General features: G+C 40.5%; 1 protein-coding gene across 1 annotated transcript; it reads right to left on the bottom strand.

Moving 5' to 3' along the window:
- Positions 1-7403: 7403 nt before the first annotated feature.
- foxc1a (forkhead box C1a) lies at positions 7404-9887 on the bottom strand. Its single transcript, XM_036597701.1, has one exon. It carries the CDS (start codon positions 9578-9580, stop codon positions 7958-7960), a length of 1623 nt encoding a protein of 540 aa, XP_036453594.1. The 5' UTR covers positions 9581-9887; the 3' UTR covers positions 7404-7957.
- Between the last annotated feature and the right edge of the window lie 15437 nt (positions 9888-25324).

The following is a 25324-nucleotide window of genomic DNA, read 5'->3' as shown; positions in this document are numbered from 1 at the left end:
TTCTTGAGGGGGTTGATGGTGGATGTTATTACTGGAAGGGACCCTCGATATTGTCATGGTCGCTCACTTGTTATGATGTTATGATTTTATTGATTTTTTTTTTGAAGGAAAATATTTCGACTTTTCACACCATTGTGGTGGTCTGTTCCCCTTAGATTCTTCAGTAGTGGTCATTATAATCTTTAAATATGTTTTTGTTAGAGTTCTGGCTTTTTGTTAACTGATGCATTTTATATGAACTCCATGAAAATGACACTGCAAACTACTTTTTTTCATTGCGTGCTCTGATATTGCAGTGTTGCAGGGTTATGAATATCATTGGCTTCCCAGATCGCTGTATGTGAATGCAGGTGTTCATTACGTTTGCACACGTAACGGATCATATTTAGCATGTATAGCAAAAAAATGTGAATAGAATTCCAGTCAGGTTGTTGCATTGTATGTACAGGCAGACTACAATATTTAAGTAAGTTGTAAAAATATAATGAAAACACACAAAAAAATATTGTATCACATCATGAATGGTGCCACAAAATGGTCGCTTATTATTTTTTTCCTTCTTTGCAAATTAAAATAAGGGAAATTTGCGAAATAAAACAGAACCTCGTTGTTTCATAATTGTCTGTTTATGATTTTAATGTATTTTAATGTAATCGCGCTCGCTCTTAAGCCACCGGCAGCAACGACGCTTCTTCTTTCATCACAAAATATAAAATATTTGAAGTTTGTTCTGTCAGTGCTCTATTTTTAAAAGTCCAGTGCTCTCACTTTTCATTTGCTTGTTCATTGCTGGTCAATTTGGCTTATTTTTTTTATTAATCAAAGAATGCGACGCTGGCTTATTGATAATCATTTCATTTGGTAGGTAAGACGTCAATTTAATGTACATAATTCAGCGATTTTTGAATTTTACTTTTTTTTTTCAATTTCTTTAAAGAAAAACGTCATTTCCATTCAGTCTGTTTGTTTATTAGACTGGAGGTGAAGATATTTGCCTGTACTAGTTCTCTCTTCCCAGCACATCCACATACGACAACATGGTGCCAGTATAACATTTGCATCTTCTAAAGGTTTTACCTGAATGATCATCTCAACCAGCGAACCAATGAGCAGAACTCAGAGTTAAAAGTGAAAAACAAGCGCGCGCTTCAGTCGCTCAGGCTTTTTTATTTTATTATTATTTTTTTAATGATCCCGTTTTTGCCCCACGGGTTTTTTGGGGTAATTAAAGCATTGAAGGGCAGCCAGGCCGTCTGAGCGTCTGAGTGGGAGAAAAAAAAACGTGGATCTTGGATCGTAAATGTAAACTGGAGACAATAAAATCTTCTGTGGCAGAGCGCGAGCAGAACGGAGACATTGAGGTCGGGGGAAAAAGCGCGCGCGCTATAATTAGAGAGGTGGAGTAACGGGGCTTCTTTATTAAGGCGCGCGGTGTGTTGGGTGAGTGGGTTATCCAAAGGTCACGCGCGCAGGTACACTGTAGCGCCTTTCTTCGAGGCACGGAGCGTGCACGAGCCGGCTGTGGCGACGCGCGTGCGTGCAGGTTTTGGGTTGCAGAGCTGCAGCTGTGTTCACTCGCAACAACCTTGGATTTGTTTCTTAAATTGTGCGATTCATTTAAAAAGTGCACTGAATCTAAGCGGTAAACTGAATTTGAATTTGCGTGTTATCATCGTAACGTTCGCAGCTTTGAGGTCTCAATATTGCAAAACAGTAACTTAAAGTCTAAAAAAGGTCACAGAAGAACCGTCAGACATTAAAATCTGTCATTACAATTAAATTAAGCCCAAAATAAAATGATATAAAATTAAATGCTCGGTTGTTGGACAAGTTTACGTCCCCTTAGAAATACTGCCACCCTTAAATTCAGCCCCATGAGAGCAGATTCTGTCCTCACTGCAAGGCTTCATCCGCGGGGAAGCCATTTATTCATCTTAACTAGCAAAGTAGAGGGTTTTGAGGCTGGAGAGAAGAGGCTGGGGAGGTGGGGGGGGCTTGGGGAGGTGGGGGGGGGGTGAGTGGGGCTTTAACTCGGAGCACCGGGTCCTAATAGAGAGCAGATGGAGCTCCGAGGGCAACGGGGCACTTTTCCACATACAGGTGCACCGAGTTCCTTCCCTCCGCCTCTGTCCCTTCGTCCTTCTCCTTTAACCCTCTCCGCGCGGCGCTGCGCTGCGCTCTTCCTCACCCTCAGTCTCATTTGGGCTTTCCCGCGCACGCCCTGCGGCTGCTTTACACTCTACAGGTTTGCGTCATTTGGAGTGAGACGCGCTCTCACAGCTCTGGAGGACTTTAGCACGGTTAGCTTTACACTGTATAAAATGGCTCGTCAAATCGACGTACAAACTTACTAAATGCGGTAACAAGTAAATGAACTAGTTTTATTCAGTCTAAATGAACACTTTGAATGAGCGCTTCTTTCAATCTGTATTTATTTTTTAAATGAATAAAACTAGTTAAATTGCTTGTTAGCACATGAAGGCAACGTTGGAGGTTGAACTGACAAACAATGCACAATGATGTTTTTTTTACAATGCAGTCTGCTTTTTTTCAAAATAAGCGCCAAAAGGTTTAAAAACCTGATGCGCTCGAGCTCAGCAGGGTGCCACATGCACGCGCGCTGTACAGTAAAAATGGGATTAAAGATGAAAATAGAAACATGAAAACATAAAAATTAAGATTAATGCCGAAAAATGAAAATTAAGTGTAATAAAAATAATTTGAAAATATAACAATAATATAATATATTCTCACAATTGAAATTATTATTATTATTATTATTATTATTATTGTTATTGTTATTTGTCGTCAAAGCAAGGGCGTCAGCAGCAAGAAAAATAATATTAATGCTGATACCGAGAATGAGAATTATATTCAAATTGTTAAAACGTTAAAAATCTTGATTTTAATTTTGCACCTTCAATTTATTCTGCCTGTTTCAAACAGAAGCACGAGCTTTCAAAGCAACCTGCTGGATTATTGGCCGCCCATTTTTCCTATTTAAACGTGAGCAAGAAAACCCGCTTCTATTTTTTTAATTACCCAGACGATGAGATATAAATCATAACCCACTGGAGAGTCTTTTGGGTGGTCTTCTGTTATAGTTGAACTACATCACCACTAAAGTAAGCCAAGCAAAAGCACGACGGTTTACCTGGCCAGATGTCTTGGGTCAATTTAATGGCCGGCACTGTAAATAATAATAATATTTAAGCTAAATGATGGAACTCCAAGCCTAATATCTGCACATGATACCGCCCTATGCATAACACCACTGCAGCTGCTTCAATACTGGAGAGGCCTCTGATTTTCATAACGCATAACGGATCCGCTCGCTGGGTGGATTGTTATTATTTTTAAATGAACCGAATGTATTTTCTTGTGTTGAATTAAACTGAAAAAAATCAACTAACAAACCAAACAAAAGCACCAGAATAACGAGTATGACATCATAAACGCCGCCGCCACGATCCACTCGAACGCTCAATCTCAACACCACAGCGTTTCATAATAATAATAATAATAATAATAATAGGCCCCAGAAATGATGACACATTCTGATAAGAAGCTGAACATCCCAGTCCGTCGCAGGCCTCACTTTCCTTCGACGCTTCATTATTCAGTTTCTATCCTGAAAGCAAATGATGAACCAGAACATTCGCTCTACTATTCTGATCTTTGGCGCTTTTTAAGTTATTCTAAAACTTTTCTCGCGACTTAAAACAGCGATTATTGCACGATGGAGAATTAGGTCCAAATTTGTGATTACCCATCCTCCTTTTCGTGTAGAATCAAGTCCTCACAATCTTTTTCTCTGCTGAACACAATGTGATTTTATCGTCCGCGTCTCACTGAGCGATAGTTTGAGAAGGCTTTCCTGTTTTGGCAAACAAGAGGAGCAGAGATATGTTCAGAGAGCGAGTGATCATGCAGACAATACATGCAGTTGAAGTTCACATTGTTGGGTTGTGGTGGTGGTGGGTGGGGTGGGGTGGGGTGGGTTGGGTTGGGGGGGCAAGAACATGTGCAAACAAATTCTATATGGCCAAAAAATGCGGTTGAAGCGAGCGTGAACGCAGCCGTCTCCCTTTTACCCCAGTCTTTAAACGGAAATTGAAACGTTGCTGTTTTCGTCCAGCCAAATATTGAAGGAATGCTGCACACGGTGGCTTTTGTTTTTGCTGTGTGACCCGAAGCCACGTGGTAGAGTGTGAGAAAGTGCGTTATTTTTTTTCTTTTTTAGGAATGTAGCGGAACGGTTTACAAGCCCCAGTCGAACAAAGCATTTCAGTATTAAAGAAAAATGCGTTGTGATGCTGCATGCGATGTTTTGCTATTTATGACTCACAAACACGGAACATCAATAGAGCCAGTGAAGAAGAGCAGGGCGTGGAAAGCACTCTGGAGATTAGACTTAGACTGAGGATTATAGAAGCCAGATCAGATCAACAAGTGAACATACCAAACGCCTGGGAAATATAATATAATATAATATAATATAATATAATATAATATAATATAATATAATTCTCTGTTGGGAGAGATTCTTGGAAAAATAATAATCCAAAGCTTCATTTTGCTGTTGGGTCTAAAACGTGCACTTTTGCAAAGTCCTTCTAATTAAGTCGTCAACTTTTAGGACGAGTGGCCAGCTGGGCAGCTCCAAATACCTACAGTAGCCGAGTGGTAACACTATGAGACCCTGACTTTGAACCCTTTTACTCCATATAACTGGGTTCGCGACTATAGTGAGTGAAATGTACAAAAAACATTAAACGACATTAGGAGCCAGTTATTTTCTCGCTGCATTGCAGTGTGTAGCATGTTAACTACAGGCCCAGTGGATCATTAGGCCGAGCTCCAAGAAAAGAGAGTCAACACATCTTTTAAAACCTCCATCAAAAGAGACTGAATCTACGGTTCAGGCCCAGGTCTCAAGACCTCGGACTTCTAGTCCAAATTAGGCCTTCAAGGAATTAAAGAAAGTGAATAGACTTCGCTCTCGCGTGGCTTCTAGCTCCGTTCAGGGCTTCACGAGCTCGAAATAATTGAGATTTAGGAGATAGAGTGTGTGTTTGGAGCAGCGCATGGGCTTTTGCTTTTCTTTTAGTTAAAGGTGCCCTGTACACCCCAAACAACCCCCCTCACCTCCTTTTCCGTCCCATGAAAAACGATTCCAGCGCACTGATTGAATTTTATTCCTTCCTGCCCCGGGCCCGTCCTGCGGGGGCGCCATCCATCTCGGGCCTAACGCGACGTTTTGTTTATTACTCGGGGAAAAAGGCTCTAATGACTTTTATGAGCGATGATTGCAACTGTCCAAGTGGAGAGAGTGGCCTGCGACACACTGACCAGGATCTTAGCCTACAAAATAATGAGGACATTCTGCTTACATCTTTTGTTTCTCCTGATTATTATTATGATTATCATAATTATTATTATTAACAATACTACTACTACTATTTACTGTCGTTTTTGTTGTGTAGACTTACAAATCTGAACATTTGAAATAAGCAAAGAGTACATAGGTCTTCAGTGATGGGGTGAGGCCGAAAGAACGTGGATTAAAGCGATACCAAACAAAATCTCGCGATTCTCTATGAGAGAGCACCAGGCCTTTGGGCCTCAGCATCTGAAAAACAAAACTCGTGAGATTAGAGAGAGTCTGAGCAAACACGAAGTGAAACACTTAAGATGGAGGTAATGAGCGAATCTGAGAGGCCTTGTTAACCCCCTTCCAAGTCAATTGGGCGCTAAATTAGCCGGTGTAATCACTAAAAAAGACCTTTGAAAAAGAGGTCTAAAGAAGTCTTAATGGGGACGTACAAACTAGATACAACATACAGCACATTATAATAATAATAATAATAATAATATAATAATAATAATAATAATGTTATTATGTTTGTTGTTATTGAAACTGTTGCTGTTCAGAATAAAAATATTATTATTGGGCAAAATATTATTTATAATGCTACTGTAATATTTATGTCTGGTGTACCTGAATCAATCTTTTTAAATTTAGTACCAACATTCTGAGCTACTGAGGCGACCGTTGTCATGTTTAATGCGCCTGTTTTGAAAAGCAGAAAAAAGGCAGCCACTGCGTTTTAAATCCGCAAGTTTCATCTAAATTCTGTGAGAAAAACGCATTCGTAATTTACAAATGTGACAACAGCTTGCGCGCTGAGACGAGCCATGTGCCAGAGCCAGAGCAGATCAACCATCAACCAGCCAAACCCCAACCAGCCTCCAGTGCCAGCAGCCTGTGAAATACAACCCAGCACACCACGTCCATGTGCAAAACACAAGTAATTTCCACAAATAATCCACAAACCGGGTCTGCTTTAGGGCGCCCAGGTGCCATTGCTCCTCTGATACACCCTCATGCACAGCCTCGCTGCTGACGTGAATCAGCACCACTATCAGTACGTCTAGTGGCCTAGTGATATTAACCAAATGATGCAACCTGCCTGGGTCATTCAGAGCAGCGTGGAACTCAAATGCACCAGGCGAGGAAGGCCTGATGACGACACACCGCTCGGTACTGACAAGATGAGATGCCCACGAGCTACGAGTTGAGGATTATTCGGAAGAAAAAAAAAAATGTAAACAAAAACCCCAACGACACCTCGAGGCAATTAAACTATTATCATCTGATCCTCCGCGGAGAACGTGTTAACAGCTTGTTTACTTCTAAAGCAACCAAGAGCTTTTTTTTCTTTTGCCTATCATGCACCGCTATTATTGATGCAAAGATAAATAAAAGCGGCATCCTCTTTTCATTATACTGTATTATCTGAGCATTTTCTTTCATATTCCTTTAAAGTAAAAACGATGAGTTTGGCCTACGGCTATTTCGCATTTGTGAAATGGTAATAATTTTTGGAGCAAACAAAGAACTTTCTAAAGAAATTAAAGCATAAATAAGTGCAATTTCAAACGTGCAGGACATGCAGAAAGTTTTTTTAGCAGATGCAAAACCAAAATAAACATTACTTTCCACTAAATTTCAAATTGTCTATTCTATTCAATAGTTTGGGGAAAACAATACTAAAAAAAATAGCCCAAGTTTATCTTTGCATGCACATTCTTTTTCAAAGCTAAAATCTGATGGACCCAAATTTAGGTCTTCAAATTAAAAGCATGCATAGTAACTTTGACTTTATCGGCGGCCATTTACAGATCTGCTCAAACTTCAGTCACGTTTATGGTGGCAATTTTTTGAACCTCTGGCCCTCCGCTAGCCTTTACAGTGAAACACAGAAATAACGTGCATAAATTAGCCACTATTTCGAGGCATTGTAGTGTGAACGATGCTTTAAGAAATCAGGCGTAGCCTACGTTTAACTCCAATAAAATGGTAATTTATTTAAACAAACAATGCAGTTCCTTCAAAATACTTTTACTTTTTTTTCAACAAAATGAGATAATTTGAAAGAATAATGACGATATACACGATCTGTTCCTCCTTACAATGGAACATTTCTGGACACTTAAGGCAAATTCAGGTTTTAGAAACACGCTTGTTGGTGTTTTGGTCCATAATATCCGGCTACATTTTTTTTCTTTTCCTTTTTTTTTTTCTTAGAAATAAATTACTATATGCAATTTACACGTAATAACAAGTCCATGGAAGTCTCACTTAACTTTGTATTTTTTAAACAATAATAACCACAAAACATATAGCTCACTAAAAAAGCGAAAAAACACAAAAGAGACTTACGTGTTATTTTGCAGTAACACTGTCCTTAACAAACCAAGATCATCAAAACTGTTTTTTTTTTTCTTTTTTGGACTCATTTGTGTTCTGTTTCGGTCAAGTTCATCTCTGGAGAGGTTGGGTGTAAGTGGGAAGTGGAAAAAAAAAGATGAGTTTATCGAAGAAAATTGGGGGGAATAAAAATTACAGCAATAAAAAAGAACAAAATTTTTGGTGATTTTTTTTTTTCTTTGGTCAGAATTTGCTGCAGTCATATACGAAAGCCCCCGAGGCTCGGTATAAGGACTGGCTGGATGGGAAAGCCATCTGACAGCTGCTGCCGCCGCCGCCGCCGCTGCTGCTAGTTCCGTTCACGGGCGAGTTATTGAGGCCGATCCGCTGTGACTCGAACATCTCCCGCACCGCGTGGAAGTTCTGCTGCTGCGCGCTCGGGTAGGTGGCGCCCAGGTGGCCCAGCTCGCTGGCCTGATTGAGGTACCACGAGGCCAGGCGGCCCTGGTGCGCGTGGTGGGCGTGGGAGTGGTGCGGGTGTCCGCCGTCCTGCCCCAGCGACGCCGTGCTGGTGGTGGTGATGTAGTCGGGGAGCGCGTCGTCCACGCTGACGCTCGCGCGCTCGCCCGCGTACAGGCTCATGGCCTGCATGTTGCAGTGGTACGTGGCGTTGGAGGTGGCCGTGACTGCGCTGCCGCACGCCGAGCTCTGGTGGCACGGCGAGCCGTAGGCGGACGCCTGCACGGGGGAGTAGTTGAGCGACAAGGACCGGGACGACGACGAGGAGGAGGAGGAAGAGGAAGAGGAGGATGAGGACGAGGAAGAGGAGGACGGCGCGAGCTCGGCCGCGGGGCCCGGCGGTGATCCGCGCAGCGACGTCATGATGTTGTCCACGCTGAAGCCTTGAGCTTGGTGGTGGTGGTGATGGTTGTGGTGGTGAAGTTGATGGTGCTGCTGCTGCTGCTGCTGCTGCTGCTGCTGTTGTTGTTGTTGTTGGTGATGGTGATGAAGGTGATGCTGCTGCTCGTCCAGGCCCACGGAACGCGCGGACGGGCTCGCGCTCGACATGCTGCCGCCTCCGCTGTGGCTGCTACTGCTGCTGTCCGGGCTCTCGATCTTGGGCACGGCGCCCAGCGCGGGCGAGACAGCTTGGGGCGGCGTGCACGCGCCGTTCTCGGTCTTAATGTCCTGAATGCGCACTGGCTGCTGCTGCTGCTGCTGCTCTTGCTGGCCCTCGCGCGCCTGTTGCTGCTGCTGCCCCGTTTGCTGCCGCGTGGACGTGTCCTTTACCTGCTTCTCCTCCTTCTCCTTGAGCGCGTCCTTTTTCTTGAAGCGCCGCCTGCGCCTCAAGAAGCTGCCGTTCTCGAACATGTTGTAGGAGTCCGGGTCCAGCGTCCAGTAGCTGCCCTTGCCCGGCTTCTTGTCATCGCGGGGCACCTTCACGAAGCACTCGTTCAGGCTCAGGTTGTGGCGGATGCTGTTCTGCCACCCTTGCTTGTTGTCTCGGTAGAACGGGAAGCGCTCCATGATGAACTGGTAGATCCCGTTCAGCGTGATCTTCTTGTCCGGAGAGTTCTGGATGGCCATGGTGATCAACGCGATGTAGCTGTACGGAGGCTTCACCATGTCCTTGGGCTGCGGCGGCGGCGGCCCCATCGTAGGCGGGCCCATCGGTCCCGCCGCGCCGTAAGGCCCGTAGGCGCGCGCCACGCTCGCCGGGTACTGTTCGTGCGAGTACACGCTCATGGGACCCGCCATGCCCGCGTAGGCCCCGCCGCCGGCCGCGCGGTAGTACGTCTGGTCGCCGCCGATGTACGGCACGACGCCCAGGGAGTTCGGGCTGGAGACAGAGTAGCGCGCCTGCATGGCTCTCTCTCTCTCTCAGCGACAACAGCAATAACAACAACAACAATAACAAAAGCAAAATCAACAATAGTGATAATAAAGCCAAGCCGCGGCAGTTCGAGTATCCACTTTTCTTTCCCTTCTCTCTTTTCTTTTGCTTGTTTTCCCCGCTTTCAGTTTTGTCCAACAGAAGCAGCAAGAGTAAAGGGAAACTCCACGGCGCGGTCCACAGCGCGCTCGCCGCGTCTCTCCGCCGGGAAAGGCTGAACGTCTGAAGTCCACACAGCCGTCGCGTCGCCAGGACTTTGTGCGCGCTTCATTTCTTTTTCTTTTTCCTCCCCCCTCCTTTTTACTTTTTGTTTTTTTGGCTGCCGCCGAGGCTCCTCCCCACGCTCCAGCTAAACTCCACCCGAACCGACCAATGGGAGGCCGAGAGACGCTTCTGGCCACACACACGGTTGAAGGAGTGGGAGGTGGGGGGGCGGGGGGGTGCAGAGGTGTTGGGACGTCCCAACACGCGCGCACACATGCCTATACACACACCTATTAGGAACTATACAGCCAAACCGTTTAATACTCAACAGTTGACTTTTTTAAAATGACAATATGAATAATTTTCATATTCAGTTCTGTTACAAAATAGTTTAAGCAGTTTATCCCAGTTTAAAAATGACGATTCATGCCTTCATATTCAGTTCGGCTGATTTATAATCTATCTATCTATCTATCTATCTATCTATCTATCTATGTTGCATTGTTTGGTGTGAATTGGTGGACCAGTAGAGGAGCTCGCGCTCACTATTAGCGAAGCCTCAGTGTGTCTCTTTGCAGCCGCGCTGTGATGAGCTGCACTGGTTTCAGTCGCTGGTGAATCAGCTCATTAAGCAGAACATCTGTTTCTAAATAAGCAGTAAACTGAAGGGCGTTGGGGCGGTGTTGGGGGCTGTAATAGGTAATAGTATCCCGCGTTTGGTTCCTTCTTTATTAGCGCTGGAGCTGTGAGTGAGTCGAAAAAGCATCAAAGCTGTGAGAAAGAGCTCAGAGCTCATCACGAATTAAAGCGGGCAGTCGGAGGGACGGAGGAGAAAGAGGCGCGAAAGTTTGCTGCTTTCCGAGTGTGAGTGAGATTAAAAAGCACCCCCCCACACACCTCTCCACACGCTCACGACCCCCCTGGAAGGGCAAACGGGGAAAAGCCAAACGCCAAACATGTGTCGCACCCCGGACAGCGGGGTGAGAAGAGCGGTGGACCCCCACTCCGCCGACCCCCAACCTCATATCACTGCATTTATTATTTGCTCAATAACAGCAGTACAACAAAATAAGATTTCAGACAGAGCTGAACTGATGCACGCGCACGAAATTCGGGTATTTCGGGATATTTCTAGGCTATCAGTGGATATTATTACTGTTTAGTCTGATTTGCTGCACGCGCAGTTCTGTGTAAAATAAAACTCGCAAAATGAAATTCGCAGGTTAAATTGCGAAAGTGATTTTTGGTGGGAAATTTTAAAAATGCGTCTATAATTAAAGGCCTGTAACAAGAAACACGACGCACTGTTTAATCCTGAGAAACGCCACCGTAAACGTATTAAAAAAAAGATTCAAATGTTTTTATTTGATTATTTGCTTTTTGCGCAGTGTTTTGTCATTTTTTGATTTAGGCCGAACGCAGTAAACGTTTCAGTTAACATTCAACGCGTCTGTGTTGTATTTATTTTTTTAGGACACAATATATTTAGACACATTATTATTATTATTATTATTATTATTATTATTATTATTATTATTAAAGGGAACGTAGGAAATGTAAGCCCTATGTATATGCTCATATAAAATTCATATTCAGAGGAATGAACTTCATGTAAATCAGCATTTAAAGAAAAGAAAAAGAAGAAGAAGAGAAAGAAAAACGCGTTCATAAGTAGCGAACATAATGGAACCAATTACGGTTTATCTGTGTCTTATCTGAGAGCAGAAACAGCCCCACCGGAGCGGCCCGTTCGGAGGCCTGTGAGGGGCAGCGGGAGGCGAAGCTGCGGTCACGCTATCTGGCCCTAATGCCCCCGCTGCTCTCTCTGATGGAGATGGAGGGAGTGAGGGCTCGCCTGGTTTCTCCTTGCAGGGACCCGGGCATGAACTTTTTCCTTCTGCCCGGGGCTGTTTGTACAGGACACGGCTCTCAGCCCAGCCCCGTCCAGTCTCGTCCAGCCTCATCATCTCCATTCCGCCCAGTGCAACCTACAGCAACTTATCGCGTTTACTACACCAAGAAACTTCAACAGTGTTCTGCAAAAGAGCCCTGGCTGGATATTTATACGTGTAGAAATAATTATAATCACGCATTATAATATATATATATATATATATATATCAATATACTATATATAATATATATAATATCAAAAGCTAGAATATGTATTATTCTTCTCAGGACAATTGACAGTTCTATGCTCTAGGTTTGGACGCCAATAATAATAATAATAATAATAATAATAACAACAACAACAATAACAATAACAATAACAATAATATAATAATATTAACAAACAACAACAACAACACAACAACATTTACTGCTTATTTTTCAGTAGCCCGTGAATGAAGGTTAAAACGACTGAATCAGTTTCATGAAGTGAAAATTAAAAAGTAACTTTCTTTAATTCTTCGAATCCATCATGTTTCCAATCGAGGGGAGCACTTTATTTATGTATTTATTTATTTATGTATTTGAATGGGGGGCCTGTATGACTATAAAACCCGTTATGATCATTATCACCCGTTGTTTACAGTGGCGAGACTAAACATCACTATCAGCTAAGAGATTAGAGTTTGATCTAAGTTGTTGCTCTGAGCGCTCATCAAACAAAAACCAAGAAAAACTGCGACGCTGATTTATTTAATTTCTCACTGTTTTCGTTTATATCTGAAAACGTTAAAACTCTTATTACTGTCGTACACGCTAATAGTCCATTCACCAATAATTGTGTTTGTTATTCTTCTAGTTTCCTGCTGCACATTTATGAAGATGCTGGTCAAAATATTCCTCCATTCACACGAAACAATGCGTCAGTACAACAATGCGCTGCACACACTGACTCTAAATAAATAACTTTAAATAGTTTAGCTCCGCAAAAACTGAATGAACGCGTTTCAGGAGTGGCTCGTTTCCCAGCTAAAGAAGTGCATCTCAAAATCATTTTTGGGAGTTGTAAAGCTGCAGTATGTGAGGCTAAATGCCAACAGAAAAGAGGACGCGGAGGGAGTTCATGTCTGCTGCCTGACCGTGGTAGCGATTCGAGAGACCAAAATGAAAAAGAGACCACCTACAGCCCTGGCTTCACGTGATCTGAGCTCCCTCTTTCGACCACACCTGACCCACGAGGTCAAAAAACACTTCGCCTCATAGGCTACCACTATTGCTCCTGCTTCCTTTCATCCACTCCGCCTTACTAAGGAACATTCAGGATGGTCTGCAGTTAGGAATCCTTAAAGGCTGTCTGTTAAAAAAATGAACTGTCTGTAAGGCTGTTTGAAATGCAGTAAACAAACAGATGTAGCCAAATTCGTACTAAGAAAATATACTTAAACATAAAAAATACATAGTAATGATTAAATCTGGACATTTTTGCAGTGCAGTGGCTTTCGCCTTTGGTCAATTATTGGTTAATCTAAAGATTCATTGTTTTGTTATTTATGTACGTAGTTGTTTATATTTATTAATATACAAAGAATATACATCTGCACAAAAGAAATGTAGTCACTAAGTTAAGTCTCTCTGGAATATAATACACATTACACACATGATAGAAAACCTGATGATATATAATTCTCTGAACCCAACTGCACGTAGTCCTGAGAGCCATATGACTGAATCTTTCATTTCTCAACTCCAATAGACCAGCAGCAACAGCACACAGAATGACAGTTCACTCATTAGACGTTGCTGCCCCCTAGTGGTTCGTTTGAAGGCTAGTAAATACGAACAACGCTTGAGGAATGCCATTGCATGCGATTTCATGTATTAATATTAATGTAATTACTTTTCACAATGAAAAATGTACACTTTTAAACTCACCACCATGTACATTGCTTGTCTGATAGTCTACATTCTGGACTTCTGAAGTATACAGACTTTCCAAAAGTTCCTATGCTGAACTTCCTGTGAGCCAGTGAAGTGCTAATCTACCCGTAAGAATGGAAACAGGGACTCAACCAGTGGCAAGCGCAAGTTAATAAAGGCTAGTGTCCCTCCAGGGGTCAAACTCGGATGGAGCATAAGGGGAGTGTTCTTGATGGTTTGCTAATTTATCTTTCATATTTGTCAGAAGACAATTAGATATTGCTTTAGACATAACTTAGATACCAAAACTGACAACCAAGGAAAGCTAAAATGAGCCAAGCAAATGAACTGGCATAATTAAACCATTACAATGGAAACAAATATATATCTTATGAATGCTCAGAAATCCATAATAAGCCACACAGTCAGAACAATATTGTTCCCAGATTGTTGACACCCATGGAAAAAAGGGCTCTCTCACTTCTAAAGGTGGCACTTTTTATTTCTATATAACTAAAATGTTAATATGCAAACAGTCATTCAGAGTGGTTTGAGTCAGAATTGTTCACAGTGGTGGTGATAGGAACCAGACGTCCAAAGTGTTTAGTGCTTCTGAACGCTTCCTTATAGAAACATTTTACATAAAATCATTATGTGGCCTGATGACTAAGACGCCTGCCTCACCACCGATGTAAAGAAACTGAAAGTTTCTTTGCATTGAATCATCTCACATTAAATCCAGTGTCCTAAAGAATCTTAGTGTGAAAATCATGTAAATTGGTAGAAAAAGCATCAAAGCGATGCTGGCTTTCCCATTTAAGAATCATTTAAGAAGGTGTTTTAGGAAGACCCAGCACAGAATGATTTTGTTTACATCTCAATGGTTTAATTATGCTGAAAAATCAGAATTCACCTCTAATGTTGTTTCTGCCTAGACATCAAAACTTTGTGGCTGAACAGTCTGTAACATAGCTTGAATCATGCTGGCTTGTAGACCAGGGGTCCTCAGTTCTTTCCCTGAAGATCTACCACCACATTATATTTAATTCTATATCTCACCTGAAAGAAACTCATTGAGGTCATCAGGAGCAGAATGGAAGGTGAAGTATATTAGACTGAGGCTGTGCTTTCCAGAGCAGTTGATCTCACAGGGCAGGACTGGGCACCCATGGTGTAAACTGTTTATACCAAATGTATTGAGGAAATGCACAGGGGACGTAGTAGATGGTTCACACAAAGTTCACTCCTTAGAACACAAATTAGAGTATCACAGTTCAGTCTGAGTCCTAATTTTAGTTCTGCTTTATATTTGCTCTACACTGATTGCTGTGATTGGGTGAGTTGTGAAGAATAATAGTGCAGTTTTCTAACTGTAACCATTGAACTGGGCCTCTGTGTTCACAATATTAAATAATAAGCAGTTTAGTTCAATGAGCATTATTATAATCATAAATAAATAATCCAATAAAAGGCCAACTGTTCATGTTTTACTATTAAACTTTTAGCTAATCATCCCCATTTCCATCCCAGTAATGTTACATCAGTTCTTTTGGATAAAAAGAGCAGATACTTAATACGGAGGTTGGTACAATTATTAAACGTTTTATTGTTATTAAAATTTCTTTGAAATACTTATGTTAGTGGCCATAGATTCCTTTTGAAATATGTAAGAAAAATTATACATATCTATACATCATTCAAACAAAACTATCACATCATCTTTTTCAATGAGTCATAGGTTCATCATAGGTTCATCAATAAATCATAGGTTTATTTTATCCATCTGCACATATTGACACCTTACTGTACATATTGCACTTTCTGTACCCCCTATCGCGCATCTTGCACATCTGGACACTCCACACCTAGACACTTTATTTCAGTACCAATATATGCACACATTTATTCAGTATTGTCATTATATGCCGTTACCTGCGCCTCCTTGGACAGTCGTTATTGCACTACCTTTTTCATCTCAGGTTATAGATCTTCCAGATTTATTGCAGATTTTTGTATTTTTCTATTTGTATATATGCCTGTAGATAGGATTTTATATTATATTATATATATATATATATATATATATATATATATATATGTTCTTTTATATTTTTTCACCCTAATTATTACTTTACTGTGTGATTGCTACTGGCTGCTAAATTTCCTTCAGGAACAATAAAGTATCTATCTATCTATCTATCTCTGAATTTGTACTTCAATTGCTCTAAATGGCATTCTGCATCCTGTAATTCTGGGCTTGTATCTGACATTGTAATTTACCGCAATGCAATGGTAACACTGCATTACAGCTGTCCCCCACTGACCACGTCATACTGTCTGTCTAGATTTCACAATTAGCTTCTCTGATGTAGGACATTTTTCAGTAGACAGATCAGGCAACACAGCAGTGTAGGCTTATTTCACTCTAAAGGATGCACATAGATCTGTCTAAACCGAAAGCAACGTAAGAAAGTGAAAAAGATTAAAAAAAAAAGTTTTTATTCTTCACACATCCAAGAAGCTCCAGATTTAATTCATCACATTCCATAAAGCTGTGCTTTTTGCTTGCTGTTGATGCTTAAATATGACTGTAAAGATCAATTATATCTAATAAAACACTTGCAAATGTAGGTCTACAATGTAGGTCTACACTCATGTTGAGAAGCTGAGCAGAAAGCAGTTGTGATTATCTGAAATGTGTTTGAATATTGTAGCTATTTATGTGCACTGAAGAAACTGAGTAAGAGCTCTGTTTAATAGTACAATCTAGTTGCTTTGTGTGCATCTGAACAGTTCTCATCCATCCACCTGGACCTATCTAAACGCTAAGCTTTAGCTTAGATATAAGTAGTTGGCTGTTAGAGTGAACACAGCTTCAGGTTGTCTGGTTGCTGTTACTCCATTCAGCTTCAACTACCCCAAAGATAAAGAACAGCTCTTACTGTTAGAGTTCAATTATGATGTCATTCAGGTAATGGCTAACATTAGCTCAGATGAGCTGTAGAAGGTGGGACAAATTAACCTGAGCTGGAATTGATCACTGAAATGTATTAATGAGTGCATATCATTAACCCACATGTCTACTCAGGATAATAGCTAAAAGCAGAACTACTATGACAAAATCAAGCAAATATATGAAAGAGAAGAACCGAACTATTTTGTTCATTTGCAGCTCACACTGTTCTGATAAAGCTGCGTCAGGTTTTGAAATTAGAGTGAGTGTGATTGTGTGTGCAGGCTGCAAGCCTGATTTTAACCACATTACTTCATTATAGCCTTAAATGCTGATTAATTACCAGGAGTGAAGAGCAATTAAGCAGAAACACTACTTCCTTATTCTACACAGTGCAGTTGTTTTTTCTGGGATATGTACTCGAGTAGGTTATAAAGATTTGTCCAGACTTTTGCTTTTACTTCGCTACATTTCTGAACCAAAAATATATATTTTCATTCACATATTAAGACCCCTGAAACCTTTTGGTTGCCCAATTTTAAAAGACTGAGACCCAGATCACACTGCTATTTGCCCGTAGAATCTTTGCTCCAGCAATAAAAAAAGAAAAGAAAAAAGAAAATCCATCTGGCCAGATCCATCTTCTAGATTGCCAGCTGCTGAGAAAATGGATGGAATAACCACTGCATACTGACAAACAGCCATTCATTCATTTTTCAGAGAAAGCATATAATATCATGTTTCTAATAGCCTATTCCTTTAAGGGAAGCTCTTACTGCTTTGCGTAATCTTAATGTATTTGAAATGACAGCATTTTACTGTTGATTTTGACAGTATTTTGAGAACATATTGTATTTTTGGTCTTGGCTTTTATTTATGTATGGCATTTGAATATGTTTTCCATCACTATTAAACACATCTGTCCCAACTTACTAGTCTGGTCATTACAATCAGGTAGAAGCAGGTTATATGCAGAAGAAGGGGTAGAGAAGATGGTCTTCATCTGCAAGGTCCTGTAGGTGCCACTAATAGTCAGGTTTCGGTCACGCCAGATACACCAGAACCTTCCCAGCATTGTTTGCTTTTAACCCTTTAAATGACCCGGGCTGAAGGTTTTACTACACACTTCTATAACCTAAGAACATCTCAGCTAATTTGCATTGTAGTCCATGTAGTTACTGAATAATGAGCCTTAGTATGTAATAAGCCTGTGATTTTAAGGGGTCAAAATGTGTTGGGGAAACATCCTCAGCATCCCCAGGCTGACATTTCTGTAGCTTTTTATTCATGTTGCTTTTCAAGCTTTATTAGCAACACAATCAGAGGAATAAACGTGCTGAAAGACATGTAAAACAGGTAAGAGAAGGCATCTTTATCTATGATAGAATCCTAGGATTAGTTCTGCTAGATCAGAGGGGGTGAAAATGTTCTTTGGGTTGGGCTCATTAGTGTGTGGTCATCTGCTGAAAGTTAGCCAGGCATTATAAACCCTCATTATGTGCAGTGCTCTGCCCTCTGGGGGCTGTCGGTTCAGTTGGCGCTTAGCCTGTGGTTGTATTGAAATGAGGAAGGTTTGTATAAGTGGTATGTGAGAGGAAAAAGGAAGAAAAAAATAGCATGAAAAATGATGACTGTGTTGCGCACATAACAGAAACTATTTCAGTTTTAGGAACAATGGCATTATTGTTTTGTCCTGGCACCCCATAGTTTAGTGGTCACCAACTCTGGTACTAGAGATCCAAATTCCTCCAAAATCTAGTCCAAAAGTTCCCAGTCCTGGTCCTGGAGATCTACCACATTGCACAGTTTAGCTCCAACACTAATCCAACACACCTGATCCAGGTAATAAAGGCCTTCAGGGCCTGAATATAAGAGCCAGTGTTATATCTGAGCTCTCCTGGGTGGAATATTGGGCACCCCTGGTCTAGTTCCAACCACAATCTGCCACATTGGATCTTGATCAGATGCATTAGTGTTAGGTATGAAGAGGGGCAGCATGTTAGATGCAGGTTGGAACTCTGCAGGCAAGTAGATCTCCAAGAAGAAGGTTGGTGACCACAGCCATAGCTGATGTTTGTCGGGGCCCATAACTTTTATGAAGATATTCTTTCTGTATCTGAAGCAGCTGGAAACTGCTTACAGGTATTTGCTAATAAAATGGACGCTTTTAAAAATGGTAGTTAATGACTCCAGTAGTACTTGCACAGGGTGGCCCTATTCTGGTCCTGGAGGTCCATCACCCTGCAAAGTTTGGCTCCAGCCTTAATCTAACACACCTGATCCAGGCAATGAAGGCATTTTCGAAGCATCTGAATACGAGAGCCATGTGTGTTGGATCTGAACTCTCCTGGGTGGTAGATCTCCATAACCAGGATTGGGCCTTCCTGTGTGAGCAGCACTGAAGTGAAGTACTGCAGATCAGCTGGGAGCTTATAAAACATGCCAAATCCTTTGATGAGAGGCCCCTCCAGAAGCCCCAGATGCTTCCTTTTCTTCTTGAGTCAGTGGGCAAAGTAAGATGTGTTTCTGCTACTACTATGAGCAATAAAATCAGCCAGTTCTTTATGGAATGTGTCAGCTGGTACATGTAAGTGCTGCCATGGAAGCCTTTTGAAGAATCCGAAGGTACATACTGTTTACATGTACATGTGTGCACTCTGCCTGAATAAAGCAGAGCAAGCAGAACTGTGTCCATAATATAATACAATACTACACCACACGTATGTGCTCTAAATACATGCTTCTGCTGCCATCTTCTGGTTCATTTCATGTATAGTCGCAGAAGTGAACTTTACATGCACTGTTAAACCAAACAATTGAACTTAATGTTCTTTGGCTTACTTTACTTGGTAAAATTACTAATATAAATCTAGTGATACTTTATTTCTTGCCTTATCCTTAGTAACTTAGAGAAATATAGTAAAGATCAGTTAATTTGGATAACTCCTACAGACTGAAGAGTCTTTTGCCCAAAATGCTTCCCTGCATTCTTACCACTTTTGTTGTTTTCTGTAATTAACTCTTATATATCTAATGTATAAATATCATTCTCTTTGCAAATTGTTATTTTTGGACATTCATTTAATATAATTGAGTTGTTTTAATTGATGCTGACACATTACATAAGGAAGAGTATTGGATTCAAGTTAACCTAACTAATTCAAGAGTGAGCAGAACTTGGAAAAAGAAGCGTATTGCCAGCACAGTTGTAACCACTTAAAACTGTTGAACTTACTTGCTGCAGAACTAACTATAACTCAAATATAAAGTTATTTAAGTTTGAACCTGTTAAGTAACTTTACTTAATTTCTTTGAGGCAGTAAGTTTACATAATATTTAAAAGTCAACTAATTTAAGTTTACCATGTGGGTGTCCTGCTCATGTGGAGGATAAAAGAGTGGAACATTTCATGAGGTACATACTTAAGACATAGGGTTTTAAGTGTTCTTTAGTAAAGGCAATGGTTCTATTTAAAACCACAAGCTCGATGTAGAACAATTTCATGCTTAAATGGTTGTTTGCATGGTGAAATTGTTCTGCAGATAGATGGAGAATGTGTTGTGTATGGTTCCAGCTTGACATTGTAACAATAGTTGAACCATTTTTGGTGCTACCTAGAACCATTTTCAAAATGTTCTATGTAGAACCATATACAACACATTCTCCATCAATCTGAAGAACAATTTCACAATGCAAAGAACCATTTAAACATGCAATGGCCTTTACTAAAGAACACTTCAATAACCATCTTTAAGTATGTAGACAGTGCATTTGGAATTAGGAGAAGCAATAAGAGTAGCATGGCAAATTGTGATCCATAGCTATTCAGCCTTGCTTCTGGATCTACAGCCCTGTAGAGTTTAGTTCTAGCCCTAATCTAATGCACCTGATGCAGTTAATCAGGCACTTCAGTAGAGCCAGATGTGTTGGAAGTGAACTCTGGTATTGTGGTCGATCTCCAGAAATGGGCCTGGCACTCTTATTTCTAATCTAATTTTGGCAGGAGATGTAGAACATGAAAGAAAGGCAATGAGAATCCAGAGAAAGGTTGAAGCAGGAAAACTAATGGATAGGTATAAAATGCATTTAGAAAAACACAGTATATGAGATGAAATGTGTCATTACAAATTACACGGAATCACCCAATGGGGGAATGTGAATTTGGCTAAGAGCTGGAAGCAATAGAAGATAACCTGTTGAACTGTGGAAAATATGTAAGAGAAATATGTATGATGGGTATAAAAGAAAAAGGGAATCATCCTCATGGCTGGTTCACACTGCAGTAATAGTGGCAGTAATGAACTATGTAACTGGTTGTTGGGAAATTTCATGAAAAATTTGAGTTTTTGTTCTGTTTCAGCTTGTAATGCATCGGAACCACATAATCAAGTACTGATGAATGTTTGTATAATGTCAGGAGCTGAATAAAAAGGAAGTAATAGCTGGCAAGGGGTTCTTCACTCCTATACACAAAAAATATATACACAAGATGTCCTCCTGTGCCTGGCCCAAGATCTTTCTTTAGGAAATGCCTCATTTATCAAGTTGGACTGGGCATTGCAAATGATGCCCAAGAACTTACTGGGCTGCGCAGATTGATGGGGCTCACCAGAAACTGATCTTACAAGTGGTCAGGTTTGCCTCACAGTTGGCCAAGAAACAAACAAAACAAGGGAAAACACTGCATGTTAACTGGAATTAGGTTTCTGTGATCATTTCTGTAGATTTGGTTGGTAACTGAAGGAATTTTGGCCACTTGCTTTATTAAGTGGTCAGTCAGCTACCTTCCAAAAGAAAAAACACAGTAAAATTCGCCTTCTCTATCTATCTATCTATATACATTTTACAGAACAGGGGAACCCATCCTCTTCTGATTCACACACACACACACACACACACACACACACACACACACACACTTTCTAATCCACCCATCCCATGGGTCACAGGAGCCTATCCCAGTGCTCATTAGGCAGAAGGCAGGAAACACCCCGGACAGGTCACCAGTCCATCACAGGGCACACACAGACATATACATTTCTGATTGACACTGGATAGCTAAATTAGGCAGAAAAAAATTAGACATACATTAAAGATGTTGAGTAAAATTTTCAATTATTTCAATTATTGTCTCTGTAGCATCTTCAGCTTCTGCAAGTTCAAGCTGATGAATGATCTATGTAATTTCAACTTCCAATAGTTGTAAACATGGTGGCACATAATTTGGGATCATAATATGCTAAATGCCTGAATAGGCCTGAAAAAGGCCTGAATAACCCAAACCTAAAATGAAAAGGCATACAAAAAGATGTTACAAAAACATTATCACGCTTTGTTGTGGTACTGCCAAAAAATCTTTGTACTATAGAAATTTGAGGGGGCCCTAGTTCTGTTCAGTTAAGAAATAATAGGGGACAGCGTTCTATCTAGTTTAGAATATTTGCATGTTAATTTTGGGTTTATTTTGCTGTAGACTCTTATTTTGAAGGGAGGTGTTAAGTTCTATGTCTGTTATTGTAGCGAGCTTCAAGGGGTCTATTAGTAAACAATGTGGGCCTAGCAGCTAACAAGGAGTAGCCTTGAGCTAGCCTGAAGCAGAGCATCGTTCAGAAACTGACGACTCAAAGGACTACAGGATGACCAACACAAACTGTGCAGCAATGGATGAGCTATTGTCTTTAACTTTACGTCTACAAGGTGGACCAACAAGGTAGGCATGTCACCGTTTTAAATACATGTAAAAATACATATTATTGACAATGTGTTGTGAGAAAAATAGGTAGAGAAATATGTATTAAATCACAAATTGCAATACTACAAACAATACTGTAAATGAAAATACCTAGGATGAACTGCAAGCCCTGATCAGTCAAGAACCAGAAGCAGCAGATGGATGGACGTAGCACGACAAAACAGTTTTTTAAACCTTTTGCCAAATAAGTTCAACAACTTAAACAGATACAGGCACATTTATGTTGACTGGCTGCATTTGTATAAGCATTGAAGCCTCTCAAATCTAGTAAAGATGCTGCTTCCAGCGGCTTAGGTGATCAGCGAGGAGCAGGGTGGACAACGTACACATTTGTTAAGACAAGCGTTACTTAATAGAGTAAAGGCAGAAACACTCATGGTGTTAACTTGAGTAACAGTGCTCAGTTAACATTTCTACTTGAGTATTTGCTTTTAAATTGCTTAAGTATCAGAAGTAATAATGGTTTAATTTCTTATAGAACAAATGTGATTAATACTTTAAGAAGAATTGTGTGGCTTCAGACTGAACTGAACAGTTAACTCTGTCTGCAGCTACACAGGCCTCCTTATCAGAAAGTATTCATCAAAATAATGCAATGACCTAAAGTATTTTTACTTATGATACTTTGAAGTACATTGTCAATCTGGAACTTTGCTTTCATTAGTTCATGTTTATCTTTTTTTACCTTATTAGTTTCTTTTTCTATAATTTCCATTAAAATGCAATGACTTTCATAAATAACTCAATAAGTAATAATAATAATTAAAAAAAAACATTCTGAACATTCGTAAGTAAAAATAGAAATTATAATATTTATTAGATTAGCTACAAATGTGGTGGGTAAACAGGAAGCCTAGTTGTAGAGTGAAAAAAACACACTGAAAGAGGACTTTAATAAAATGAATGTTTAGAAATGTGGTTGTTTATTGTACAATGGGGATTTAAGCATGTAAAATCACTTAGCAGCTAGTTACCAAACAAAGCACAGTTCAACTAAGCAGCCTACTGTTTTAACTGTAACTCCAGCACCATTCACTCAACAGCGCTATCTCAGATTTCTGTTTTTATCCTCTAAACTCATGTGAGGAAAGTACCAAACATGGTCTGTGGTGTGTGAAGCCATCCAGCAATCTAATGACCCCACACATCTCAGAACCTGGGGAGTTTCTGATTTGTCACTCCAACATTATTCACTCCATGTATTTGAGCCTTTATTCATCATAGGTTAACATAAATGATCTGGAATCGAACTGGTCTCCCAGCAGCGCTACTGGTCTGCCAGTGTTAGACAAGTTTGCACTTAACTTAGCTATATAGCAACAACAACAACAACAACAACAACAACAACAACAACAAGTTTATTAAAAATGGATCGAAAATGACACGATCACTTTGAATTTTTTTTAAATGGGGTACTTTTCATTTTAGAAGTTGGTACACCCAATAGCAGCCCCCTCCCCAGCACGAAAATGAACCGGTTAAATCAGACGTTCAACTTCAAACAAACAGGACGAAATAAATGGTTTAGCAAATTGCTTTTAAGCAGACAAAGGCAGGTACTTGACCACACATGTGCACCTTATGTAAAACTTGAAATTGTCAGACTGGCAGCGTGTCTGCTATGAGATCATGAACACAGTTTAAGTTGTTGAGTCAACTGAACCATCATGAGAATGTTGAGCCAACTGTATTTTTTAAATTTGCCCAAAATTTAGTGATTTTTTTTTTTTTTTACAGTGTGTTTACATACCTTAAAACTACACTGTAAGATTTGAGGATTTGGAGACCTCTCTGGTGGACATGTGTAACTGCACACAATCTACTATTGTCATATCTTCATCAGGGTAATGATGATTTTGCTTTTGGGACCTAAACATTGAGCTAGACTTCTTTTTGAGCATGTGCAAGTGACATTAATGCACAACCTATATGTTGTAATAATGAAAAAGTGACAATTTTGCATTAACCTGGTCTAGTTCTGAGGAGGGTCACTCTTCCGCTGCTGGAATTATAGGTTTGCTGACTAAATTGGGCCAATTTTTCATGTACAATTTTCTGATCAAACTCAGATTTATTTTCTCATGACTGATTTTATGTTGTAGATTCAGTTTAATTTGAAAAAAAAATATGCTAATATGGACAAAATAAAGAGCTTGTCAAGTGAGTGCACAAGAGTGGGTTTGGGGTGGGTTTGGGTCGAGTTTCCAATTTAGCAGAACCATTCGGGTCTGCTCAGGCCTCACAGTCGTATGGGCTGGATTCAGACTTCTGTTTCATGCCAGGGCAGAACTCTTGCTTGAATTGCGGCTTTGTGGCAACTTTCTATTGCATTTACTTTTATTGGCCAACAGGAGGAGGCTAAAGAGGAGAAACGGGGTAGGGCTGGGTGGAGGCGGGAGCAGTGGTGATAACGCTCCAGCCTCAATAATCACAAACTGAGTGACACCAGAAAAACATTCTTACTAATTCTATTGAGTATCTTTTGGGGTACAGATTAAAAAAAATAGCACACAAATATAGTGTATTAGGCCCAATCACATTTCACCCTTCACCCCTCACCCCTACCACTTAGCCCTTAGCTTTCTGTTTTGCGCGTTCACATCTAGGGTTAGGGTGTTCTAATTTTTGTTGAGATAGGGGTAGGGCAGGTGTTAGGGCTACATTGCCCTCCAAACAGAGTGTTATGAGAGAAAAATAAAAAAGAAAAACTGGCAAGATGGCTGAACAAGCGACCAAAGAAGCACACAAATGTGAGAATTTGCTCCTTTAAATAATTACGATAACCATTGTATTTCCTTAGTTTAATGTTGTTTCAATGTTTTTGGTCATTTTCTTCATAACAAGCATAAAAAAAATTGCTAATAGCATGCTTATGTCTCGATAGCTAGCTAGCTAACTTTCCCATCCCCCTCTTAAATAGTTCAGCAGTTCTGACATGCTGGAATGTAACTGCTGCACCATTTAAGGTGGAAAATTTGAACAAGAAGCTGGCGAATA

The sequence above is a fragment of the Colossoma macropomum genome, unplaced genomic scaffold (assembly GCF_904425465.1).
Source record: "Colossoma macropomum unplaced genomic scaffold, Colossoma_macropomum, whole genome shotgun sequence".
Taxonomy (NCBI): domain Eukaryota; kingdom Metazoa; phylum Chordata; class Actinopteri; order Characiformes; family Serrasalmidae; genus Colossoma; species Colossoma macropomum.
This window is presented reverse-complemented; position numbering and strand designations above follow the sequence as displayed.